The sequence below is a fragment of the Diabrotica virgifera genome, chromosome 5, assembly GCF_917563875.1.
Source record: "Diabrotica virgifera virgifera chromosome 5, PGI_DIABVI_V3a".
In the NCBI taxonomy this organism is placed as follows: domain Eukaryota; kingdom Metazoa; phylum Arthropoda; class Insecta; order Coleoptera; family Chrysomelidae; genus Diabrotica; species Diabrotica virgifera.
This window is the reverse complement of record NC_065447.1, coordinates 204,843,252-204,868,238: the sequence shown is the minus strand read 5'-3', so window position 1 is coordinate 204,868,238 and position 24,987 is coordinate 204,843,252. Positions and strand designations below refer to the sequence as shown.

At 33.9% G+C, this 24,987-nt stretch overlaps 2 protein-coding genes across 2 annotated transcripts in view; both read left to right on the top strand.

Annotated features, from left to right (window-relative positions):
* The window catches only part of LOC126885267 (uncharacterized), a 63,934-nt gene extending 55,060 nt beyond the window's left edge, over positions 1–8,874 (top strand). Inside the window, exon 3 of the mRNA XM_050651755.1 lies at positions 4,658–8,874. Within this exon, the coding sequence (XP_050507712.1) occupies positions 4,658–5,040 (383 nt within the window). The 3' untranslated portion in view covers positions 5,041–8,874. The remainder of the gene's footprint in view (positions 1–4,657) is intronic.
* Positions 8,875–11,914: 3,040 nt separating this feature from the next.
* LOC126885264 (serine protease HTRA2, mitochondrial-like) overlaps positions 11,915–24,987 on the top strand; it is a 74,129-nt gene continuing 61,056 nt past the window's right edge. The window contains exons 1-2 of the mRNA XM_050651751.1: positions 11,915–12,610; positions 23,583–23,777. Coding sequence (XP_050507708.1) covers positions 12,041–12,610; positions 23,583–23,777 — 765 coding nt within the window. The 5' untranslated portion in view covers positions 11,915–12,040. The remainder of the gene's footprint in view (positions 12,611–23,582; positions 23,778–24,987) is intronic.

The following is a 24,987-nucleotide window of genomic DNA, read 5'->3' as shown; positions in this document are numbered from 1 at the left end:
GAAGCCCTGCAAATTTCTCCTAACTTGGAAGCGACCAATCATAAATTTTTTAGTACCTGGCCACAAGCACATTGAGTGTGATACATCACATGTTTTTATTGAAAAAATAAAACAGCTTTTGCTGGACGTTCCACCATCCTCATGATTGGGCCGAACTTATACAAAGCACTGATAAGAAACGCCCTTTCGTGGTGAAGGAGATGAACCAAGATAGCTTCTTTGACTTTGCTAAGTTGCTAAAACCGACCTTCAGCAGCGAAAAGATGATGTTACTGGAAACAATTTTAGCTGCAGAGATGTACAGTGGCTGAATTTTGTTAAAAACGAGCCTGGAATAATTTACTATAAGAATACCTTAGACCTTAATCAACCGTTTCAATGCATTAGTTTCAAAAGAAGAGGCAAAGAAACCATTAGCAAAATTGACCCAGGTTTACGTTACCCAGGACAAAGTTCTATAACCAAGAAGAAAAAAATTGACCTCCTCAACCCGCTTCCATACATTTCACCAGTATTTCACCAATTCTATAAAGAATAACCTCAACTGAGGCAGAGAATACCTACACTGATGACATTCCTGATGAAGCAAATGAAGAGATAATGCAATTCCATATTTACAAAAAAAAAGAAAGAAAATGTGAAAACCACGAAAAAAATGACAGTTAAGGTATAAATAAATATGGAAATATATATTTAAAATGAAGAAAATAAATCAACGAAACAAACTGTCAGGAAGAAGGGAAAACCTGTAAATATTAAATAATGAAACTTAAAAAAATATTGATTTGTTTTCTCTATCAGTTTTTGTTTATCTTTTGGATTATTGTACTTAATTTGTATTATTACTTACTTGTTTATGATGAATAAACACAAATTTTGTCTTGCTAATGTTCTTCTATTATTATTTATTAAGGTGATACAGTAGCCAACAGGTAGCCAAAACGCCTTCCAAGATTGCGGCTGTAATTTTGAATATTTTTTCGAGATATTTGGCACATGTATTCGTAATATAATAAAGAATGGCGGTACAGAGCCCAATTTGAAAAATATATTAACATGTGGAAATTACTCTGTAATTAAATACAATATTAAAAAAACGAGCCTGTACCGCCATTAAGAAGAACAAAAAAAATACACTTTCTTCAAATAAACTTTTTTATCCGATGCCTAGATTTTGTGTCATTTTTTTTAGAGAGCATTTAGAGAGCGCTACAAGCACTCTGACCGAACGCTTTCAAAACTCGTTAGTTTTTCATCATTATAAACAAAACTGAAATAATCCAGAAGACTAGCCTCGAATTGCAACTAACGAAATGACCTGGGTGTCATAGCAACATCTGCTAGATACAAGTGAAAGTTTTTAATTTAATAAAATATAAAATAATATTAATTTTTGCCTCGACAACTAATGGCCATTGGCATGGTAGGTACGGTAACTTTTTACAGTTAGGTACCTAGTGTCATGTGTAGTGTGTGTGTTGAGTAAGTGTCTTGTTATCAACTGTTTTCAATGGGAAATAAGCCACAATTTTACTAAAAAAAAATGATTTTATTAACGTTTCGAAGCCCAAATCGGGTTTCGTTGTCAAAATACAAAATACTACTAAAATAAACAAAAATGTTGTTGCTAAGTAAAAAAATTGTTCTAATAATTTATTTAATCTGACTCATTTATATTGGCAATTCAAACGTATATTATACATTTTAAAGTAGAAGACTTGAAAATGATATCGCCAATATTTATGAGTTGCGTTCCTGGGACGACTTTACTAAAAGATAGTTCATTCGATTACATGAAATCAATCCCAACTCAAGAATATCCGTCGCAAAAAAATCATAGCATGTGATCTGTCTTTAAAAAGACAACCAAATGCAACGATGACAGTAAAATTCTCTCGTTAGAGATTCCATAGTAAATCACGATTGAAAAACCAGGAAAAAACCTCGTGATACTATCCCGACATCGTAAGTATTTGATCTTATATTTAATTTACTTTCAAAAAACTAATACCAAATTCTGACTTTAATATGTTTAAATTATAAATAATATTAATAAGACATAGATATACAATAAGTAATACTAAAATATAAAATTTGTACTAACTCGATATGTTATGGACTTACTTATCGTGGTATTTTCCTTCCTCTTTCAGTATGGGTAACCACATCCTACTGCATTCTACCGAGGAATTTGCGACACAATTGGTCTCATTTAGCATAATTAGAGCCGCTTCTTTGATTTTTCTCTTTTTACTATCTGATTCTTTCAGGACTATACTTGAATCTCTCCACTGAACTCTATGTTCATTATCCCATGCGTGTTGACATATTTGAGATCTATCAAATTCTCTATTTTTAATATAAGACTGATGTTCACTTATTCTAACGTTTAATGGTCTTGATGTTTCACCTAAATAAAATTGTTCGCATTCACAAGGTATTTTATAAATGCAATTCTTTGTTCTTTCTTGTTCATTGTTAGGTTTAGTTTTAGATAGAATAGATTTCAATGTGTTTGTTGTTTTGAATGTTGTTGAAATGTTGAATTTATTTCCTATTGTTTTAAGTTTCTCGGATAGTCCTTTTATATATGGTATTGTTATTTTTCTCGTACTATTTCTTGTGAATGTTGTAGGATCCCGTTCTAAGTTGTTTTGTTCTATTCGATCCAATCTTGTCAATTCCTTATTTATAAACGATAAAGGATAATCATTTTTTAATACATAAAACAGATGTTAACAATTGTTTTTCTTCTAAAAATGAATTTTCGTTAGAACAAGTAATTTTGGCTCTCTAATAAGGATTTAATGATTCCCTTTTTAACGTTGATGTTGTGATTTGATTTGTAATTGAGATATCTCTTGGTGTGTGTTGGTTTTCTATACACTTGAGTCTCATATCCAGTATCCTTCTTTGAGACTAAAACATCGAGGAAAGGCAAAGTGTTATTGTCTTATTGTATTCCTTTTCCATTGTAAATTTTATTGTCTCTTCTTGATCGTTTATAATATTCAGGAATGTATCCAACAATTCTGATCTATGAGGCCATATTGAAAATACATTATCTACATATCTCCACCATACTGTGGGTTTTAAATTTTGTTTAGAAATGATATTAGTTTCGAAATCCTCCATAAATATATTAGCCAATAATGGAGATAAAGAAGAGCCCATTCCTAGACCAAAATTTTGTTTATAGAATTCATTATTTAGTTGAAAATAGGTATTATTTTTACATAATGTCAGTAACTCCATTATAGCTGATACATTTAGTCTTGTCCTAGTTGTCAATGCATTATCATTTTCTAGTTTCATTTTAATTATGTTTAAAGTTTTATCTAATGGCACATTTGTAAATAAACTGTTTATGTCAAAACTTATTAAAATATTATTTGGATTAAATTCAATATTTGATAATTTGCTTAAAAAATGTTGTGTATTTTTTATAAATGTGCCATTATTATTTGCAAATGGTTTTATAATATTTAATAAAAATTTTGATAGTTCACTACAAGGAGAATTGATGGTACTACAAATGGGTCTAAGTGGAATATTCGCTTTATGAATTTTCGGTACTCCATTATAATATATAATTTTTTTTATCCCTCGTGATTTACTATGGAATCTCTAACGCGAGAACTTTACTATCACCCTTGCATTTGGTTGTCTTTTTAAAGACAGATCACATGCTATGATTTTTTATGACGGATATTCTTGAGTTGGGATTGATTTCATGTAATCGAATGAACTATCTTTTAGTAAAGTCGTCCTAGGAATGCAACTCATAAATATTGGCAATATCATTTTAAAGTCTTCTACTTTAAAATGTATAATATACGTCTGAATTGCCAATATAAATGAATCAGATTAAATAAATTATTAGAAGAATTTTTTTACTTAGCAACAACATTTTTGTTTATTTTAGTAGTATTTTGTATTTTGACAACGAAACCCGATTTAGGCTTCGAAACGTTAATAAAATCATTTTTTTGGTAAAATTGTGGCTTATTTCCCATTGAAAATATTTGATTATAAAAATAACACAAGGAAATAGCTTCAGAACAACAGTGTCTTGTTACTTTGCAAAGTCGACGTCATTGTCTTTGCAAAGAGACGCTAATTGTATCCGAACGTCTGCGGTCCCTCCGGTGAGTACCGATCCCACAAGGACAGAAACTATTTTCATTTATTAATTTATAATAAACGAAAAATTTCTGACTTTGGTGAGATTCGAACTCACGACCTTTCGGATTTTTCGATCCAAAGGTTGGCGCTCTTACCACTGAGCCACGGAGGGGCAACATTACATTAAAAACATTATTGGGACCATTTTTTTTTGTTGCACCTCCGTGTAATAATTAGAATTTGTAAAATCAGATTGTTTACGAAAGAAATGCCAGCAGTCACTTTTTTGCATAAAATTCCCTATAAATCATGTTTTTACTATTTAGAAAATGAATTATTTTCGTAGAGTTTTTGCAATCTCTGTTTTTGCAATAATTTTTTACACAGTCAGAAAGTAGAGATTTCAGCAAACAAAAAGCAAACCAACTTTTTTAAAAAGTCAAATATTTTGATGCGATAATTCTAGACTGAAAATTAGGGTACTTTTTAGATGTGTGTTCGATATGTTTCAATATTTCTTTTTTTTTTTTAGGCAAATCCGATTATGTACCAATACCAGGTGAACACGCGCTCAACGTCAGCTCCGATTGCACACTGATGTTTCCGCTTATATTCATGAAGACAAAAGGCTTCAGCAATCAACCCTTCGGAGGATTCATCACCATCAGGGCACTTCACAATAAATACGTCTTGGATGTTACTTCGCTAGTTCTGATACCAAAGTCAGATCCTAGAGATATTCGAATAATTTTTGAAGTTGATGGAACCGAATATATAATTTTAAACTACTTTTATTTAAAAATAACGTTTATTTCAATTTTGCTGATCACTGCTTTTATTCTAGCCATTGAAATTAAGGAGATCCATAATAAATTTACAACACAAAGGTATAAACATCTAGAGACTAATATTTAAAGTTATTTAGGATCTTTATAATAATTTATTAACAAATAATGTGGGTGATATTTTTTTAATATCTTGTACAATCAATTTGTGTTGTGGTGCCTTGCACCTTTTTCTAGTTCAATAATTTTGATTGATATATTATTGTTTTGACTGAGAGTTATTAGGAAAAATGACTCCTTTGTTTATTTATGCACCACGCATCTCATGAGTAGACCACGGTATTAAAATACAATATTTATTTGATGTTTTGGCTTCCAGAATAACTACTATTTTTGCATTTTTTGAGTGATTCCGATTCATTACCGATTCATTCTTCATCTCAATCGCTTAGGCGTGTGGTAAGCGTCCATTGTATACCTCTTGTGTCGGGGTCTAGTTTTGAGAGAGCATTGTCTACAGCTATGTTAAAAAAAACGGAGAAAGCATGGATCCCCGTCTGACTCCAGTAAATATGTTAAATTCGTCACTGTTGATCCCATTTTGTGTCACATTGAATTTCGCCTCAGTGTGCAGTGACTTTATGATGAAAATTATTTTTTGCAGGATGTTTTTCAGCTCTAAAATTTTCCATATAGCAGCATGAGATAAGCTGTCAAACGCACGCTTTAAATCGACAAAATCCATATCGCACCTCCGCTCAAACAGTGTCACAACTAAAAGAAAAAAATAAAATGTATACCTAATATATGTCTGAATTGCCGATATGAAAGAGTCAGATTAAATTAAATTATTAGAAGAACTTTTTACTAAGCAAAATCATTTTTGTTTAATTTATTAATATTTTGTATTTTGATAACGACGTCCGAAGTGGAAGTCGAAACGTTGATAAAATCATTTTTTTAAGTTAAATTGTGGTTGATATCCCAATTAGAATAGTGATTTAAAATAAATGGTACTCCGTTAAAAGGTAAAACTTTTATTGGGGGTGTTTTCGCCGGGGCTGTTTTAGTCGGGGCTGTTTTAGCCGGGCCTGTCTTGACCGGGGATATTTTGTGCGCGATCTATTTTGTCGGGGCTATTTTGTTTATGGGCTATTTTTTCGAGGCTATTTTGTATCCGGGCTATTTTGACGGGGCTTTTTTGACCGGGTCATTTTGACGGGTCACGGTTAACCAGATAATATGTAATGATGATAATAGGCTACTGTACTGTTATCTACTGCAAGAGTCACTTTTGATAGATAATATTTCGTGAATATTTCATTATTTTATCTGTATAGTGTCACAACTCAAAAAAAAAATATTTTTTTTTAAATATTTTTACCAGAATTTATATATCTTGTAGAGCTTCAAAAACCTTTGTAACTGACTAAAATAGTTATTATACTAATTTTAACAGTTTTTAATTTAAACCCGGAAAAGTCTAGCACAAATTTTAAAGGTCGCTTTCTCGATACTTTGCTTTTTTTACTTATGACACTCTTTGAGCGGAGGTGCAATATACATATAATGGTGTATTATTTCAATTTATTGTTACATTATTACCATCACAGTATTGATGTGGTCTATGTAGGAGGGTTCTGGTCTAAAGCCTGCTTTATTAGCTCGAAATTCAACTTTGTTAATCTTTTCAGTATGATGGTTGTCAAAATAGTCCATGTGGTGAGACCGCTCCCGTTTGAAAAACATTTCTAATTCGGTCTCTCTCCGGATTCATTTTCAAAAATGTCCCCTTTCAACAAATCTGAAGGGTGCCGGACGGAATTTTTGGGCAGAAATTGATTAAACAATTTTTTTAAACAAATACATAAGATCACCTTTTATTGCTCCAAAAAATATATTTTTAAAGTTTTTGGGTCATTCTAAACAAGAAAGGTATCTTTCGAGGCTTAAAAACTCATATTTAAATTAGTATTTTTAAGGGTGCCAGTAACTTGGATTAAAGTTTAAACATTCCTTTTCAAGATTCCAAAGAGTGATCGGGTCTAACTTCAATTTAGACCGTAGTTTTTAATTGTTCATTATGCGTGTACATCCGGTTTTTTGCCGGTGCGGCGCGGACTATTTTCAAAAATCTCCTATTTTCATCCGAAAAATATTTTTTCTCGATTCTTTGGGACATTCTAAATAAAATAAGTTTCTTGACACTTTTCTCAAAAGTTAATAGTTTTAAAGTTATAAGCGATTTAAAATCCGAAAAATGACAAAAAAAACACATTAATTTTAAAACTACATAGTTACTTTTGAGGAAAATGTCAAGAAACTTATTTTATTTAAAGAATCTAGAAAAAATATTTTTCTGAGGAAAATAGGAGATTTTTGAAAATAGTGCGCGCCGCACCGGCAAAAACCGGATGGACACGCATAATTACCAATTAAAAAACTACGGTCTAAATTGAAGTTGGACCCAATAACTCTTCGGAATCTTGAAAGGGAATGTTTAAACTTTAATCCAAGTTATTGGCACCCTTAAAAATTCTAATATAAATATGAGTTTTTAAGCCTCGAAAATGCGTATTGTCGCATTTTTTAGATCTTAAATCGCCTATAACTCAAAAACTGTCAATTTTTGAGAAAAATCACAAGATACCTTTCTTGTTTAGAATGACCCAAAAAAATATATTTTTTGGAGCAATAAAAGGTGATCTTATGTATTTGCTTAAAAAAATTGTTTAAACAATTTCTGCCCAAAAATTCCGTCCGGCACCCTTCAGATTTGTTTAAAGGGGACATTTTTAAATATGAATCAGCAGAGACACCGAATTAGAAATGTTTTTCAGACAGGAGCGGTCTCACCACATGGACTAAAATTTTATTTATGAAGGTAAGCAAGGTTATTATTCTCCAATTTTTGCACAGTGTGAGGTTGTCCTTTTTTGAAAGCTTGGTAATGTTATAGTTTTCTAGACTGCTGGAGTGCGGTTTGTTTCCCACACCTCTCGGATTATTAGGAGCAAAAGTTCAGCAGTTAGATACCTACGGGTCAGTTTTTAGTATTTCGGCAGCAATTTTGTCGATTCCCGGGGACTTGTTTCTTCTCAGAGATTTGATAGCTATTATTATCTCCGTTTTGGAAGGAGTTTCTGAAATTTAGGTTCCTGTTCCTATAGCTTTTCTATATTTCTTATTTTTCTTCTTCTTTTCATTTATGTTGTCCCTAATGAAGATTGGCAATAAACTTTGCCAAATAAAATTTTATATACTGCAAAATATAATGTCATTATATTTATTTTTATAATAGTTAATGTTTTGTTTTGTAAATACACAAATCTGGACCTCGTAGGTAAACTACAACACTATGTCGACATGTTGTTTTTTTAACAAGTTTTTTCAATCCACTTGTTTTATTATTTGGATTATAGAAATTGATTATATATTATCATTAAAATATAGACGTATTGTCTATCAAACCATTATGGCTAATACCAGATTTGTATTAATATTCTAAGTGCTCTTAACTTTGTTGCAAACACACGCTAAACACAGTTTCTCGAAATGATATAGTGTAGTTTACCTCAGAGGTCCAGAAATGTATTATTACATTATTTATTTATTGTCTACTATCAGCCCTAATTGTAAAATAAAGTTGGGTATTAGTCTAACCTTTTATTTTATTGCATTAGAGTTATTAAACTGTCATGTGTTTTACTTTAATATTTTAAGTCATAAAATTTTAAATCCTTACTTTATAGTTCCAATTTGTTTAACCAACGCAGTGCAAAATATATGTCAATGACTCTTGGAAAATTAGTTTTCTTGATTATTGTATTGTATTCTGAAATTTTTCTATGTTACCATTAATAATAGTAGTGTTGATATTATTCAAACTACATAATATGTAATTAATAAACGAAGTAATCCTTGTGTAAATATTCTATGTAAATAAATATTTTTATATAAAATATAGTTGTGTTTGACTACTTTCTAAACGAATTAAATATAACACCAAATATTGAGGATATGCCTATATATCTCATGGAGTCATGGACCATAAAACAAGTCAATTGATAATGAACTAGAGCCAAAAATTGACAATATAAGCAAAAGCAATTCATGATTATCCTTCTTCTTCTTGACTGGCTTTACAAGTCGGGGTGAGACTTCGCTGCATCCACTATAGCCCGCCATATTCTACGATCTTGTGTTTCCATTTCTCATTGTTGTATATCGGCTTCAACATTATCCATCCATTTTCTGGGGCATCCTTTTGATCTTCTACCATCAGGTTGCTCAAAAAACACTGTCTTCAACATTCTGTCTTCCTCTGATCTTACCACATGACCTGTCCATCTTATCCAGTTAGCTTTTATATATCTGACGATGTTTTCAGTACCACGCAGAGTGACCAATTCAGCATTATGGCGCCTCCTCCACTCTCCTGCCACCTTATCTCTTTGAGAGCCAAATATCATTCTGAGAACCTTCCGACCTTCCTTTCAAAAACCAGAAGCTTATTTATTTCCCGCTGATGTAAAGTATATGTTTGGCTTCCATATATAACAACTGGGCGTTTAATGACATTATTATCATCAATGGTGCTACAGCCCTATGAAAGAGCCTCGACCTTCCCAAGTCTATCACGCCAGTCAGTCCTATCCATTGCCAACCCTTGCCAGTTTGCTGTGCCTATTTTTATCCCATCCTCATCCACACCATCCTTTCATCTGAGTTTTGGCCAACCCCTATTTCTACTTCCCACAGGTTGTGACATAAGGATTCTTCTAGGAGGGTTGTTCTGCTGTGATCTTACTAGATGTCCTGCCCATCTTAGTCTACCTATTCTTATAAGAGATACTACGTCTTTACCACCAAATTTTTGTTTATATCTGTGGTATACCTCGTAGTTGTACCTCCTCCTCCAAACACCATTTTCAGAGATGCCACCGAATATTCCTCTCAGGATCCTTTGTTCAAATATAAGCAGAAGGTTTTCATCTGCTTTAGAGATGGTCAATGCCTCTGATCCATGTGTCAACACTGGTTGTATAAGGGTGTTGTATATGGTTATTTTTGTTTTTTTTTGCTTAAGTTTCTGCTTCTCTTATGTCTACTCAGTCCAAAATAGCATTTGTTTGCTAGGGTTATCCTTCGCTTGATTTCTTCCGTTATGACGTTCTCCTTGGTGATCAGGGAGCCTAAGAATGTGAATTTGTCCACCACTTCAAAGGTAGAGTTATCAACGATAAATTGGTGACCGATGTTTCTGGCTCTTAGTTCAATCATCTTAGTTTTCTTCACGTTTGCTTGCAGGTCCATATTTATTGAGGCATTTGAGAAGGTGGTATACATTTCTTTTAGCTTGCATGATGTGCGGGCAACTAGGTCCACGTCATCTGCATATTATGCGAAAATTTGGGATGATTTATTAAAATTATTTCCTCTGTTGTCTATTAGGCGGAATGGGACGTTTCATCGCCGCCGGTTCATCGCCGCCGTTTCGATGCCGCCGGTTCATCGCCAGTCCATTTCATCGCCGGCCGTTTCATCGCCAGTTAGTCAGTTGATCTTGTATTATGGGAGATGACACGACACGACGTTAAATTCAGTTCAAAACTTATGACAAATAAATAGATAAAAAATATTATTATATTAATTTACTGTTCTATTTCTACTTCCCCTCAATTTGATACTAAACAGTATTAAATTTGTAGTGTTAAATTATATTTTATATTATAAAAGTTTAAAAGTCTATTAAAAGATTAAGTATTGCAACGGGAATGGTCATATCTCGCATTTCCTAGAATTCCTAATTAATACTAAAAATAAATAATAAATGTAACTGTCGAAATTTGGTCGAAAATTCGGAAATATATCCGTTAGCGATTAACTGACTGACGATGAACCGGCGGCATCGAAACGGCCGGCGATGAATCGGCCGGCGATGAACTGGCGGCGATGAAACGTCCTAGACCCCTATTAGGGCATCTCTGACCGCCTTTTCCAGAGCTATGTTGAAGAGGAGACACGCCAGCGCATCTCCCTGTCGCAGCCCAACATGCGTTTCAAACGCCTGTGATTTTTTGCTCTGCAATTCGACTTTGCAAACAACTTTACGCATTGTAACCTTAACCAATCTTATCAGTTTATCAATAACGAACATAATAAGAATGAGAACAGGACATGGTATATTTGGAACTCATTTACATCGAATCAACATTAAAACACATCCATACTGTGAGTGTGAACAAGAAGAAGATCTAGATCACATTTTTCTTCATTGTCCAAATAATAAAATAAATTCATGGGATATACATAAAGAGCTACAAGCTGCAGCACTTCTAACATATTACAAAATATTAATAAAAAACAAATAGAAGTTTTAAATAAATTTTTAAGCATCAACAAGATGAACATATAAATAAAAGAAGAATATTTTAAAAGAAGCTAACCCAAAGTTATAAATTTTCTGTTAAATTGCTGTTTAAACTCCTTTGTTGTGTTATAGTTATTGTGTTATAATAATAATATCGTATGGCATTTTTGCCGGGGAGATCCTTTCGGATAGTTCCAGCGCCAACTACATCTTTAACCCTGTTTCAAGTAACTAGTGTCGATGTACACTAGCCCAGGGGGACCGACGGCTTAACGTACTCTCCGAGGCACGGTGAGACGGCTTGTGTCATTATTGGAAATGAAAATGGTTTGTCTTTGGCAGGGATCGAACCCACGTCTACTGGCGTATGAGGCCAGCGTTTATGCCGTTACCCACGGCCGCTCACGTTATTGTGTTATCTGTGTTTTACTGACCTTCACCAATACCATTAAATTCATAGAAACAGTATTGCATATTGCCATGAACAAGACCAAATGCAATACTAAGAAATGTGCTGGCAAATGCACTAGTATGCACGCCAAAAGTGAAGAAAGAAGAAGAAGAAGTCCCACCTAATATTTTTTTCTGTACAAGACGTGGAAAACAGTGCATATAAATATGTCATGTAAAGTCAGATATAATATAAATTTCATTACATGTGTCATTAAAAAACTTATGTCCAAATTATCCAAATTTACTGTTAACAAACCTCACACATTAAAAAATCAATTAATATGAAACAGTATAAGAAGAATCAATGAGTAGGAGGATTCTTGGTATGTTCACAAAATGTTTGTCAAATTGCACAACTTCCTACAGATATTTGAAAACTATCAAAAACTTACGATACAAAAATCCTCAACTCCAATTCATTGGCGTAAGAAACTATGGTAGATATCGAAATACCAGTACTACAAGTCGTTCAAAGAAAATAGCAAAATTTGGAGTACCTGCTCTAATTTTAACTTCACTGTATTTTATTAGAAAATTTGGAAAGGCTAAAGAATCGAAAAACAAGCTTAATCAGTATAGAAAAGATATGGGTGAGCTAACCAGGTCACACTCTACCGACACGATAACCAGCTTACCAGCAGCACCTGCTGAAAATGGCCAAAATCTTAGAGAACGCTACAACTTTATTAACAAAGTTGTTACTCAATGTGCACCGGCAGTCTTTTATTTAGAAATTAGAGATCCCGTTAAGAAAGATATAGATGGACTACCTTTAATAACATCAAATGGATCTGGATTTATTATTAGTGATGATGGTTGGGCGCTTACAAATGCTCATGTCATCCTAAACAAACCACAGTCCATAATAACTGCAGTAAGTTTTATAAACTTTTAATTAGATTTTCTATTTTGATATCATCATCATTAAGGACTTTCATTGCGGATGGAATGTTTGCAGCTCTTACTTCGAGCTTTCTGATTCGCTTACTGCGGTGAATCACTCCGTATTCTTCTTGTATGTTGTCAAAGTTTATTGTGTGACTTGGCTTTCATTAAAATTTTCTTCCACTCATTTCGATGTCTGCATAATTCCCTTCAGTTTCTCACTTTCATGATTTTAATATATTTCATGACCTGGCCCTCCCATCTCTCTCTGGGTCCTCTCCTTTATCTTTCAGTTTCTGTCTTCCATCTTTTGATCTTCTTAATCAATAGGTCGTTTTTTCTTCTCTCTCTGTGTTCGAGCTATCTCAGTCTCAGCTCTTTAATAAATCTAACTATATCAATTTTCTCCCTTCATTATGTCTCTTAGTTCATCGTTCATTCTTCATCTAATTTCTCCGTTGTCCATTCTTATCAAGCCCATAATCCATCTGAGGATTTTCCTTTCGAATATTCTCAATTTTTCTTCATCTTTTTCCGTGAGGCACATTGTCTCAGCTGCGTACGTAATTACTGGTGTGATTGTAACTCTGTATATTTTCAGTTTTGTATTTCTGGATAAGTTCTTGTCCTTCATTACCCTATGATATCTCCAGTATGTTTTGTTACCTGTTAGTGTTCGCTCCGTTACTTCTTCACTTTTCTTATTTTGGCCATTCACTATTACTCCCAAATATTTAAATTGTTAAACTCTTTCAAAAGTGTAGTTTTCTATCTTGATTTATCTCGTTCTGTTATTTTCTCTTCTAGAGCAGAATAGGTATTTTGTTTTTTCATCGTTAATTTCTAGACCTCTTTTCCGTGCTTACTTTGTCACGATTGTTACTGCTTCTTTTAAGAACCCATAAGTTCCCATAAGAACTATATCATCTGCATATGCAACTATTTGTGTTGAGAAGTAGGCTATAGTTCCTTTAATTTTGTTGGCCTTGACTCTTCCTCCTACTGCTATGTTGAATAATGTGGTTGACAGGGAATCGCCTTGTCGCACTCCTGTTTCTATTGCAATTGATTGTGTGCTACCTTCCTCTGTCGTTATTTTAGCTCGAGACCCATCCATATTCATTTTTGTTAATCTGATTAACTTTGCTGGTATATGTATCTTGATTTTTCATTTCAATAAATAATTTATTTCTTCCAATACAGTCAAAGGCTTGTCTGAAGTCTACGAAGAAGATGTGGAGTTCTATGTTGTGTTCGTGGCATTTTCAATTGTTTGTGTAATTATGTGGATCTCATCTGTAGTGGATCTGCGTTCTCTGAATCGTTGCTGGTAGTCCCCAACTTTTTTCTCTGTGAATTGAGTGAGTTTTTGGCTGATAAGGGCTGTTAGAATTTTATATGCAACTCTGGGTTGCCCAGGCACCCAAAGTAAATTTACGAGAAATTTACTTTATTCGATTGTCCCATTTTCTGATATTTTTTAGTTTACAAATTATTATTTAAATAATAAACCCCATATCTGATTATAACGCTAACTGCCAAATGTAAAGAGAATTAAAGTCGATGTTAAAACAATCCAAAAATCCATTTATCACTTCATTCATTTAATAATCGCACGGATGGTGATCCAGATAATCTGAGTAGAGTAGGTTTCATATCGCCAATATTATGTCACATAATTTATTCGAAATTAGAGGTTATTCATTCATATTCTCTGAAAGATTATAAAGGTTCGGCCCGATACGCTACTACTTTATTGTGCTTTTCGCACACTAGAATATTAAAACCAACAGTGGGTCATTTGAAACGTTTTAAACTCATACTTAACCCTTTCATCAATGTGGGGAAATTTAGTTCACGACCGCTAGTTTATATTTACTGATGGATAAAAATGAATCCGATTTTACATACAAATGAGATTTTTAGTACTTTACGCTCTACTGTCGCCAATAGGCAACAATGGTATCATAAAACGATGGAATTACCTAACCAGAAGAAAAACATAAGAAAAAACGTCACAGTTGACAGTTTTTAATTTTTGCTAAAAAAACCTCATCAAACCTAATTTAGTGTGAAAACAGTTGTTAATTCTTGTTAATTTTTTATTTATCGTTGATAAGAAGTCAAGGTCCGCTGGGATGAACAGCCTCGGCTTCTTTTCGCAGTGAATATCTGTTGTGAATTTTGTTGTGTTTGACATTTGATTTTTTGAAAGAAAACTTAAAGTAGACAAATCTGTGATTATCGTTCGAGGTGAACGGACGACTCATCCAAAGGGTAAGGGCCAAAACTATCTATATTTCCCTGTTAATTTCTAATTTGCATCGACTGGCATAGATTTTAAATTCGTCAATCTGCCGCATAAGATGGAGGAAGAAGTTCCTCCCGATCCTCCTCCACCACCTGACCCTCCTAATAAAATCAACCAACATGAATGTCAATCTCAACCTCCAATTATTCAGAAAAGTCTTAAAGGAAAAAAACAAATACTATTTTCGGAGACCGACATAGGTCCTTATGAAGTATTTGTCCAGGGTCAGGATAAAAATATTGGAGATTACCACGTGTTAAGTATAGCTAAATCTATTTCTGTTTTAAAAATTAAAGACATCACGAAAATCAGTAGAAAAGGTAAAAACAGGATAGGGGTATTATTTGCCACTAGAAAAGCAGCCAACGATTTCGTTGTGAGGAAAGATTGGGAAGCCCTAGGGTATGACGTGTTCATTCCATTTCATCAGATTTCTTGTAGGGGTATAGTAAGGGGAGTTAATAAAAGATTCACAGAGGAAGAAATAAAGGAGGCATCAGAAACCAACTTGGCTTTATGTAAGATATTAAGTGTAAAGCGAATGAACCGGAGAGTACAAGTGGATTCAAAGGTTGAATTTGTCTCCACGGGAACTATTAGCATAACTTTTTCAGGAAAAACTATTCCTAAAGAAATTTCCATATATCAACTACCAATGAGGGTCACACCATTCATCAGCCCTGTTCTTCAATGTGGAAATTGCTTACTTTATGGCCATTCTACGAACCAATGTAGAGGAAAAAAGAAATGTGCTAGATGCGGAACTTCTCATGAGGATTCTTCATCTAATACGTGTACAAAATATTGCATTTTCTGCAAATCTTCTGACCATGAATCAAATAGTCGTAATTGTAGAGAGAGAGTCAGACAAAAAGATATTAAGGATCTAATGTCCTTTTCTAATCTATCTTTCTATGAGGCAAGTCAGCAGGTTCCTAGGATCCATAATATTTCATCTTTAAACATAAACGATTTCCCCCCCTTACATAGCGATCAGAATAATTCTAATGGCATCTTACCACAGGAGAGGAGGTCTGCAGCCTCAGCTCAATATTCAAAACCTTTTAGTAAAGTCACTCAATCTCCACCAAAAAGAAGAAGACCTTCAATACAAGAAAATACAGGTTATGATAAAATCTCCCACCAAAGACTACTTATTAATCCATCAGGTAGAAGAATAAATGAGCCTTCGACTTCAAAATTCAATCCTGCTCACTCTGATTCTCAAATCACTAACTCACAATCTTTATCCCAACTTTATTTGGATTTCAATCAGGCCATGTCTATGCTGAACCATTCTCACAGGGAGCTCGTCATGACCTTCATTGGGGACTTAATAAACTCAAAATCATACTCCATTCCTTACAATATGGCAGATCTAAAGACTAGCATAAACAAAAGTGTATCACCTTTCAATACAAATGTAAACCAGGGTCGGAGGGGAATAGAGGATCTCGAGCCTGAGGATTCGAGATCTTTTGACTCCTTGGTCTAGCAAACATACTCTTTATAATGAATCCTAACACTCCGATAACTATTATTCAGTGGAATATACGTTCGTATAACACTAATTCTGACAATCTAAAAATCCTTATAAAAAACCTTAACCCAGATATAATCCTTATTAGCGAATCTTGGCTCTCAAACCAACATGTTATAAGATGTAGAGGGTATCAAATAATCAGAAAAGATCGAGAGGATGGCTATGGCGGATTAATTACTCTTATCAAAAATAATATTGATTATAGGGAAATTCAAGTTGCCAATCCAGGCTTCAATCATGATGTCCAATTCCAACTCACATTTCTCCCTAACTTTAATTTGAATATTCTTAATATATACTGTCCACAAGACAACTCTATCTCCAAATCCAACTGGTTTTCCCTTGTTAAATTACTTAATAAGCCATTTTTAATCATGGGTGATCTAAATTGTAATCATAAGGCATGGGGTAGTTCTAGAGACAGTCACAATGGTAGGATTATTTTTGATTCTTTGGAGGAACTTGAGCTAGTATTTCTCAATGATGGGTCCCCAACTAGACTGGTGGCCCCAGGAGGCAGTAAGTCGGTAGTAGATCTAACAATGGCATCAGTCGATGTGGCAGCCAGTGTGGGAAAGTGGTCCACTATTTCAGATACTGGAACTAGTGACCACTTCCCCATAATATGTCAGATAGGTGTATGTCCTCAATCTCCCCCGCATTCATGTAAAAGAAGAAATCTAAAGAAAGCTGATTGGTCTACTTATCATAACAATTTAAACAGCATTTTCTTAGCTTCTCCCAGGGAAGATTACGAATTTTTTACTAACTCCATATCATCGGTAGCTGATGAAACAATACCTTGGCTTCACCCTCCTAATAATTCCAAATACCACATTCCATGGTGGGATGACTCATGTGCTGAAGTCGTCTCTGCGAGAGTGTCTGCCTTAAAAAAATTTAAAAATATCCCCTCAATGGAAAACTATATCGAGGCTAAAAAGAATATAGCCAAATCAAGAAAATTCCTAAAATCAAAACGTAAAAATAGTTTCAGACTATTTTGCAGTAAATTAAATAGAAACACTCCTCTAAAAGTTGTGTGGGAGAAAATTAATAAGGTATCGGCTTCGAAACCTTCAATATATACACAATTGCCCTCTACTCCTATATCCCACGAAATTCTATGTTGCTTAACCCCCCTTTCCGCTGTCAATAAAGTATTGGTTAGATCTCCTCAAGCCCTAGAACCGCCATTTGCTCTCGACGAGTATCAGAACTCCCTCTCAATTAAATCTGACTCGGCTCCTGGTTTGGATCAGATTTCCTACTCAATGATAAAAAATCTTCCCGTTGTTGGATCTTTGTTATTAATTCAACTTTTCAATGAAAGTCTTAGAACGGGTATAGTTCCTGTTCAGTGGAAACAATCAGTAATTTTACCTATAATCAAAAAAGATACAGATTGTAATAATCCGTTAAACTTTAGACCAATAGCTCTTTCTTCATGTGTAGGCAAAATGCTCGAAACTCTTATAAAGAATAGAATAGAGTGGATTGTGGAACATAATAAGATTTTTAATCCACTACAACTAGGATTTAGAAGGGGTAGAGGTTGTACGGAATGCCTTACATACCTCACCTCAACAATTCAAATAGGCTTCGCTCAAAATCAATACACTGTTGGCATATTTCTAGATATCTCTTCTGCTTATGATAATGTCAATATATCACTATTGTATTCCAAATTATTAAAGTATAACATTCCAACCCAACTGGCTAATTTGATTTTCTGCCTTCTAAATGATAGAGAGCTATTTGTCAAAGACAAACTGGGACAAACCCATGGCCCAAGAAAATCAAGTCTGGGACTACCCCAAGGTTCCCCATTAAGCCCTATCCTCTTCAACCTATATTGTCTTTCCCTGTATGATTTAATCCCCTCTTCATGCAAACTAATTCAGTATGCAGACGATTTGGTTCTTCTGATTAGAGGGAGTGATATTAATGAATTGGTAATTAATGTAAATAAATTATTGATTCAGTTGGAATCATGGTTGCTAGACCACAATTTAAATCTGTCTAAGAACAAATCTTCTGCAATATTATTTACAAAAGGAAACACGAAAATCTCTCCCCCTAACGTAATATTTTGTAACCAGAATATTGGTTGGGTGGATTCAGTCAAATACCTGGGGGTAAATATTCAAAAAAACTTAAAGTGGAATTCATATGTAAACTCAATAGAACTAAAAGTAAATCGTGGCCTGAATGTGATGAGAGCTCTTTGTGGGACTTATTGGGGAAGTGATCCAAAAACCTTACAAATTGTACACAATGGTCTGATTCAGAGCCATCTGGACTATGGCTGCCAGGTAATTTTCGATTGTCCAACTTCCTTAATTAAAAGATTGGAGAAACTAAAATACAAAAGTATCCGAATTATAACTGGATGCATGAAATCTACCCCAATTCATGCTCTCTTAAGTGAAAGTGGTCAGATCTCGCTTAAATCTAGATGGGAATGGCTTAGCTCTAAATTTATATTAAAAAATTTAATGTTAATTGGCAACCCAATTATTTCCGCTCTCGACCTGTTAGACTTGGCAATTCAAAGGAACCAAAATCATTGGAAAAACAGAAGTATTCCATTTCTAGTGCTTTTAAAAAACAAATTTAAAAGTACTTATCCCAACTTATATTTAAGTGACTTATACCCATGCCATAACTTTGAACTAGACCATCAATTATCAACAATTCCAATCATAAATATCCAATCTAATTGTTCAGATGAACTTGCCTCAGTTCAACTCCAAAAAATAATTCTAAATAAACCTAGTCACACCAAATTCTTCACGGACGGCTCGGTTGATGATGAAGGATCAGCAGGCTTTGGTGTCTTTAGCCGAGAGATCAACTATTCTTATACCAGTAAACTACCTAAGTATACCCAAATATGTACGGCTGAGATTGTCGCAATTAATCATGCCCTCCAAATTATTTTGAAAAATGGGATTAAACAAGCAATCATCTGCTCGGACTCTAAAAGTGCCTTACAGAAAATAGGCAGATCAACCTATTCTATGGAAACAGAACATTCATCGTTCATGACCAAGAGAGGCATCATTGAAGCGAAAGAAAATAACGTTAATATTAGTCTGGCATGGATTCCAGGACACTCGAATATTAAAGGGAACATGGTGGCTGATAAACTAGCTAATATAGGTAGAACCTTAAATGTAGCTGCTGGTATCACTCTTCACTATTCCAACTTTCTACCAGACATCAAGCATTCCATCTGGAATCGGTGGAAGCAAGAATGGCAGGGGAAAAATCGAAATAATTCATTTTACTCTAAAATTGTAGGTCAGATAGATAAACTCCCCTGGTACCACAATTTTGCATACCAAGACAGAAGACATATAACCACCATTATTAGAATGAGGACAGGTCATTGTGCTACTCCAGTTCACCTATTCAGGATAGGAGTAAAAGATGACCCATATTGTGACTGTGGCCGAGTTGGGTCCTTAAATCATCTGATTTTTGAGTGCCCTATAAATATGTCACCCAATTTTGACCTATATAAAGAATTAGCCAAGACAAATATCCCTACTCCCATTGAAATTTGCCTACTTATGTCCAACCTTAATCCACGTAGGATTAACCTGATCCTTAAATTCCTTAACTTAGCCAAACTTAATTTATAAATTAATCAATTCCCAAATTTGAATTAAAAAAATTAAGAAGATAAAGATATAAAAAGATATTGGACCTCCAAATGATAAAAGTCTTAACCCTTATGGTATAATATTGCCTTTCCTGTAGGGACTGTCTGGCCCTATACGAAGATGTTCCTGCTAATATATATTTAAAAAAATTGCGGCTTTAACATATATATTTGGAAATATTCGATTGCCCAGAGCAAGACAAGAGTATTTCCCTGGTGTAAGCTGGGCGAATTATCCCGAGGGATATAACCCAATAAAGGAAGAAGAAGAAGAAGAAGAATTACCTAACCTCACATCAATTTATTGTGGCACGTGTATGGCAGTCTGAGTTATTATTTATGTAATAGATGTTTATACCCTAAGGGCGACAGCGACAAGCTTATAATAAGTTTATATGTCGCCCGAGATTATAAACATGTATTACATAAACTTTATATCATACCGGTTCATTGCATCAATTACAGTTTTAATTTTATTTTATGTTAATTAAAGTTCCATGATCAATAGTGGACGCAACATGGTACGTAACTAATCAAACACTTCACGAAGACTTAAATATACCTTTCATCAGAGAAGAAATCCATCGAGCCACGGAGTCACAAAATGAGCGTACCATTCACCATGACAATGAGTTAGTAAGGGAATTATTCCATAATGGCCCTGCCACAAGGAGACTAGCTGATAGAACCTGGCCTCAGGACCTATTTTAAAACTTTAACATAAATAGAATAAGATGAGACATCATTGGAAGTCTCTTCTTCATGCCCAAAAACATGGAACAAATTTACTTGATATTCTTTTAATGATGTAGATTGTAAATAAACATAATTACATAAAAAAATGTTAATTAGCAGTAATATTAGTAACGCAGCAGGTATTTAGTACGTTACTAGGAAAGTAATGTTGGTTAGCAATTTATTATTAACGTAAACAAAGTTTTTCTATGTGATATTGTCAAAAAAATGTCAGAATGCAAGAGAAATTCGATATTTCTAATGAAATAGTTAAAGAAGCCAAAAAGCGACTGAGAATCTGTTACCGAAAAAATCCAAAGAAACGTACGACAAGGAATACGCCAAATTTCAACAATGGATGGCAGAAAATAATACTGAATGCGTAAATGTGACCGTACTACTGGCATACTTTGGAGACCTTGGTCACTTTATGCCCGCGCGGCCATAGAGTATTATGTGGTTCGTAACTAAGTAATAAATACACAATATTAAACCGGTATGACATAAAATAATATAATATACAGTGATGAGCGCGCTAATAACCGGCAAAATAGCGCAAAAGATGAAAAACGTATTAAGTTGTGAGATAAAAAGAAATGAAATTAGTCGAGCTGGGAAATTTAGCGATATTAACCTATAAATTTACATTATACTGATTGTTTCCCACCTTTACACGTATCAGATGAATATGTCCACTAAAACTGTCACTGTGACAGTGGCAGTTGCCAAAATCGTCCGATACGTCTAAAGGTGGGAAACAATCAATATAATGTAAATTTATAGGTTAATATCGCTAAATTTCGCAGCACGACTAGTTTTATTTCTTTTTATCTCACAGCTTAATACGTTTTCCATCTTTTGTGCTATTTTGCCGGTTATTAGCGCGCTCATCACTGAATAGTAATTGAAATGTAAGGTATTCTTGGATATAATTCAATTGTAATTATATGGGCCATTCCACGAACATACGCCTGTTTTGGATTACTTCGACAACGAATATTTTACTGTGCAACATAAGAAGTACGAAAGTAAATGCCGCTAATAATTATTCCAATAAACAACAATGTAATTTGCAATTTACTTTCGTTCTTCTTATTTTGCACAGTAAAATATTCGTTGTCGAATAATCCAAAACAGGCGTATGTTCGTGGAATAGGGTATACCTATTTTTAATACAAATTTCTATTGCAAATGCTCTTTTTATTAATAACGACACCTTATAATTCCAGTGAAAACCACTGTTGGTGCTAAAATTTTCCACCTCCTTATAATGGACAAAAGATTTTACGCATAATTATCCAGTGAACACGTAAAGGTTGGAATAAATTCATTTTTTCATGAATGGGCAATTTTGGAAATAAATCCCGAAACAGGTCGATTTTTAATGTCAAATTACGGCTTTTTGGCAGATATATCATACTAATGACGTCATTCGTCTGGGTATGATGACGTAATCAATGATTTTTTTAAATAAAAATAATGGTCGTGTGTGTGTGATAGCTTATTAATTTGAAAGGTTATCCCATTCTCTATTCAGTAATATAAACATTAACATAATTGTTTTATTATTAAATTAAATAAGTTAGCAGAAAAAGAAGAATGTTGGTAATTTATTTAATTCAAAATAAATTTTACTGCTGTTAGACAAGGCGAAAACGGCGGGTTCGTTGGGAAAAATATTCCCATGAGGTTTTTTTGCATGATTACATTCGTGAGACATCCCAGAATAAGGTTCAAGAAGTCGCCCACGTGAAAAGTGGGCCAAATTTTTTTTAACAATTTTTTTAATCAAATTGCAAACATCAATATTTTTGGCCCGGATAATTTTTTTGTAGGTTTTTTGGACCATTCTGGATAAAAAGGTTTCTTATAATTTTTCTCTAAAGTTGATCGTTTTCGAGTTATAAGCAATTTAAAATTGAAAAAAACGAAAAATGGCGATTTTCAAGGCTTAACAACTCGGATAAAAGTTATTATTATGAAAGTCAGAAAGTGACTAAATCAAAGTTTAATGCCCCCCCCCCCTCCAAGATGCCGAAGAAATTTTTGTCATTATTTTATTACTAAGCTGTTATTTTAAGTAATAATATTGAGCGCCATGCACGTGGTAGCCGGCCGCGTAAATTCTGAGTGCGAGAGAGATGCCACTCCGGCAGTCCAATTGTGCATCTTACTTGCACTTGCATTTACGGCCGCCTACCACGTGCATGGCGCTCAATATTATTACTTAAAAATAACAGCTTAGTAATAAAATAATGACAAAAATTTCTTCGGGATCTTGTAGGGGGGGTATTAAACTTTGATTTAGTCACTTTCTGGCTTTCATAATAATAACGTAAATTTGCGTAAATTCAATATTAAAGCAGTCACCCTCCTGCCTCTTGGAAATATTTTTCAAATAAACATTTGAACAAATAATAATTATGTTAGTGTTTATATCACTAAATAGAGAATGAAATAGCCTTTCAAGCGAGCTATCACACGATCCCTATTTTCATTTAAAATAATCATCCATTACGTCATCACGGCCAGATGAATCACGTCACTAGTATGATATTATGCCAAAAAGTCGTAATTTAAAAATAAAACGACCTGTTTATTTTGTCGCATAATGTATCACCCTGTTATATGAGGGAAACATGTCAAGTTTACTGTACTGTATACTATAGAAATTATAAAATATCTTATAATTTTTTTGTCAGGTACTAAGAGATGGTACCAGCTATAACGTTAATGTAGAAGATATGGATATGAATATTGACTTGGCTCTACTTAAACTTGATGTCAAAGATAAAGTACCCAGTTTAAAATTTGGTCAAGATGATACTTCCGTTGGTGAATGGGTAGTTGCTTTGGGTAGTCCACTATCTCTCAGCAATTCAGTGACTGTGGGAATTGTAAGTATTACATTAAAAGCTATTCTTGTCACACCAAGGGCCCTACTTAGGTGCCTTAGCGTTACCGTGGGAACCACGTGCTCCGGAGGTCAGTTCTAAAGGCGTATTCATGTTCAGTAACCCCAAAAATCAGTCGTGTAATCTGTTTGCATCAATAGGGATGTTCACAAAAAATTAAAAAGTCATTTCAAACATGTAAAACGATTAAGAAACACCCTAGGAATAATTGTCCAAAATTTCAACAAAATTGAAAAAGCCTTTTTATAAAAAATCTTTATTAGAAATCTAGCATTATTTTAAATTTCAAGAACGCTTCTCTATTGGCCTGACGTCACTAGTTGCATACCGCAAGCGCGCGCCATTCTCATAGTGTTACTGTTTACCTGTTTGACGTTTCAGGTCATTTTATTTTGTTCTCTTCTTGTTTTATCAGGGTTAAAGTTGAGTTTTATAGTGAATTTGTTTAGTTTAAAGTGGATAGACTGTTTGTAAGGACATATTTTGGGTTTTACAAAAATAAACAAATAAAATGGAAGAAGGTTTTCAGAAAGCCGATTCGTATAAACTACAGACTGTAGTGTAGATGTAACAATGGTGTATGATTTATTGGCATCTTGTAAAAAAATAAATCTACCACAGCTTTACTGAGTGTATATTCCATATAATTTTCCATGTCTTCTTTAAGCTAAAAAAATAAATGCTTAATACTCCACAAAAAAAATAGAGAAAGTTGTATGCATGCATTGTACGCATGCATATTGTATACATACATACATTGGCTGGTTATTACTTTACCTTGGTTAGGTGTATTAAAAATATTTTTATTCTTCTTCATGTGCCTTGTTCGTTGTGGACGTTGGCTATCATCATGGCAATTTTAATTTCATTTGAGGCGTTTCTGAATAACTCGATCGATTTTTGTCCAAATCATTGGCGTAAGTTTTTAAGACATGAGTGTCTTTTCTTCCGGGTCCGCGTTTGCTCTCTATTTTACCTTGCGTTATCAGTTGGAGTATACGATATTTATCATGCCTCATGATATGACCGAAATATTTAAGATTTCGTTTCTTAATTGTAAAAGAGATTTCTTTTTGTTTTCACATTCGACGCAATACCTGTACTTTGGTGTGGGTGGCCCAGGATATTTTGAGGATACGTGGGTACACCCACATCTCGAATGCCTCTAGCTTTTTCATTAATGTTTCCATTA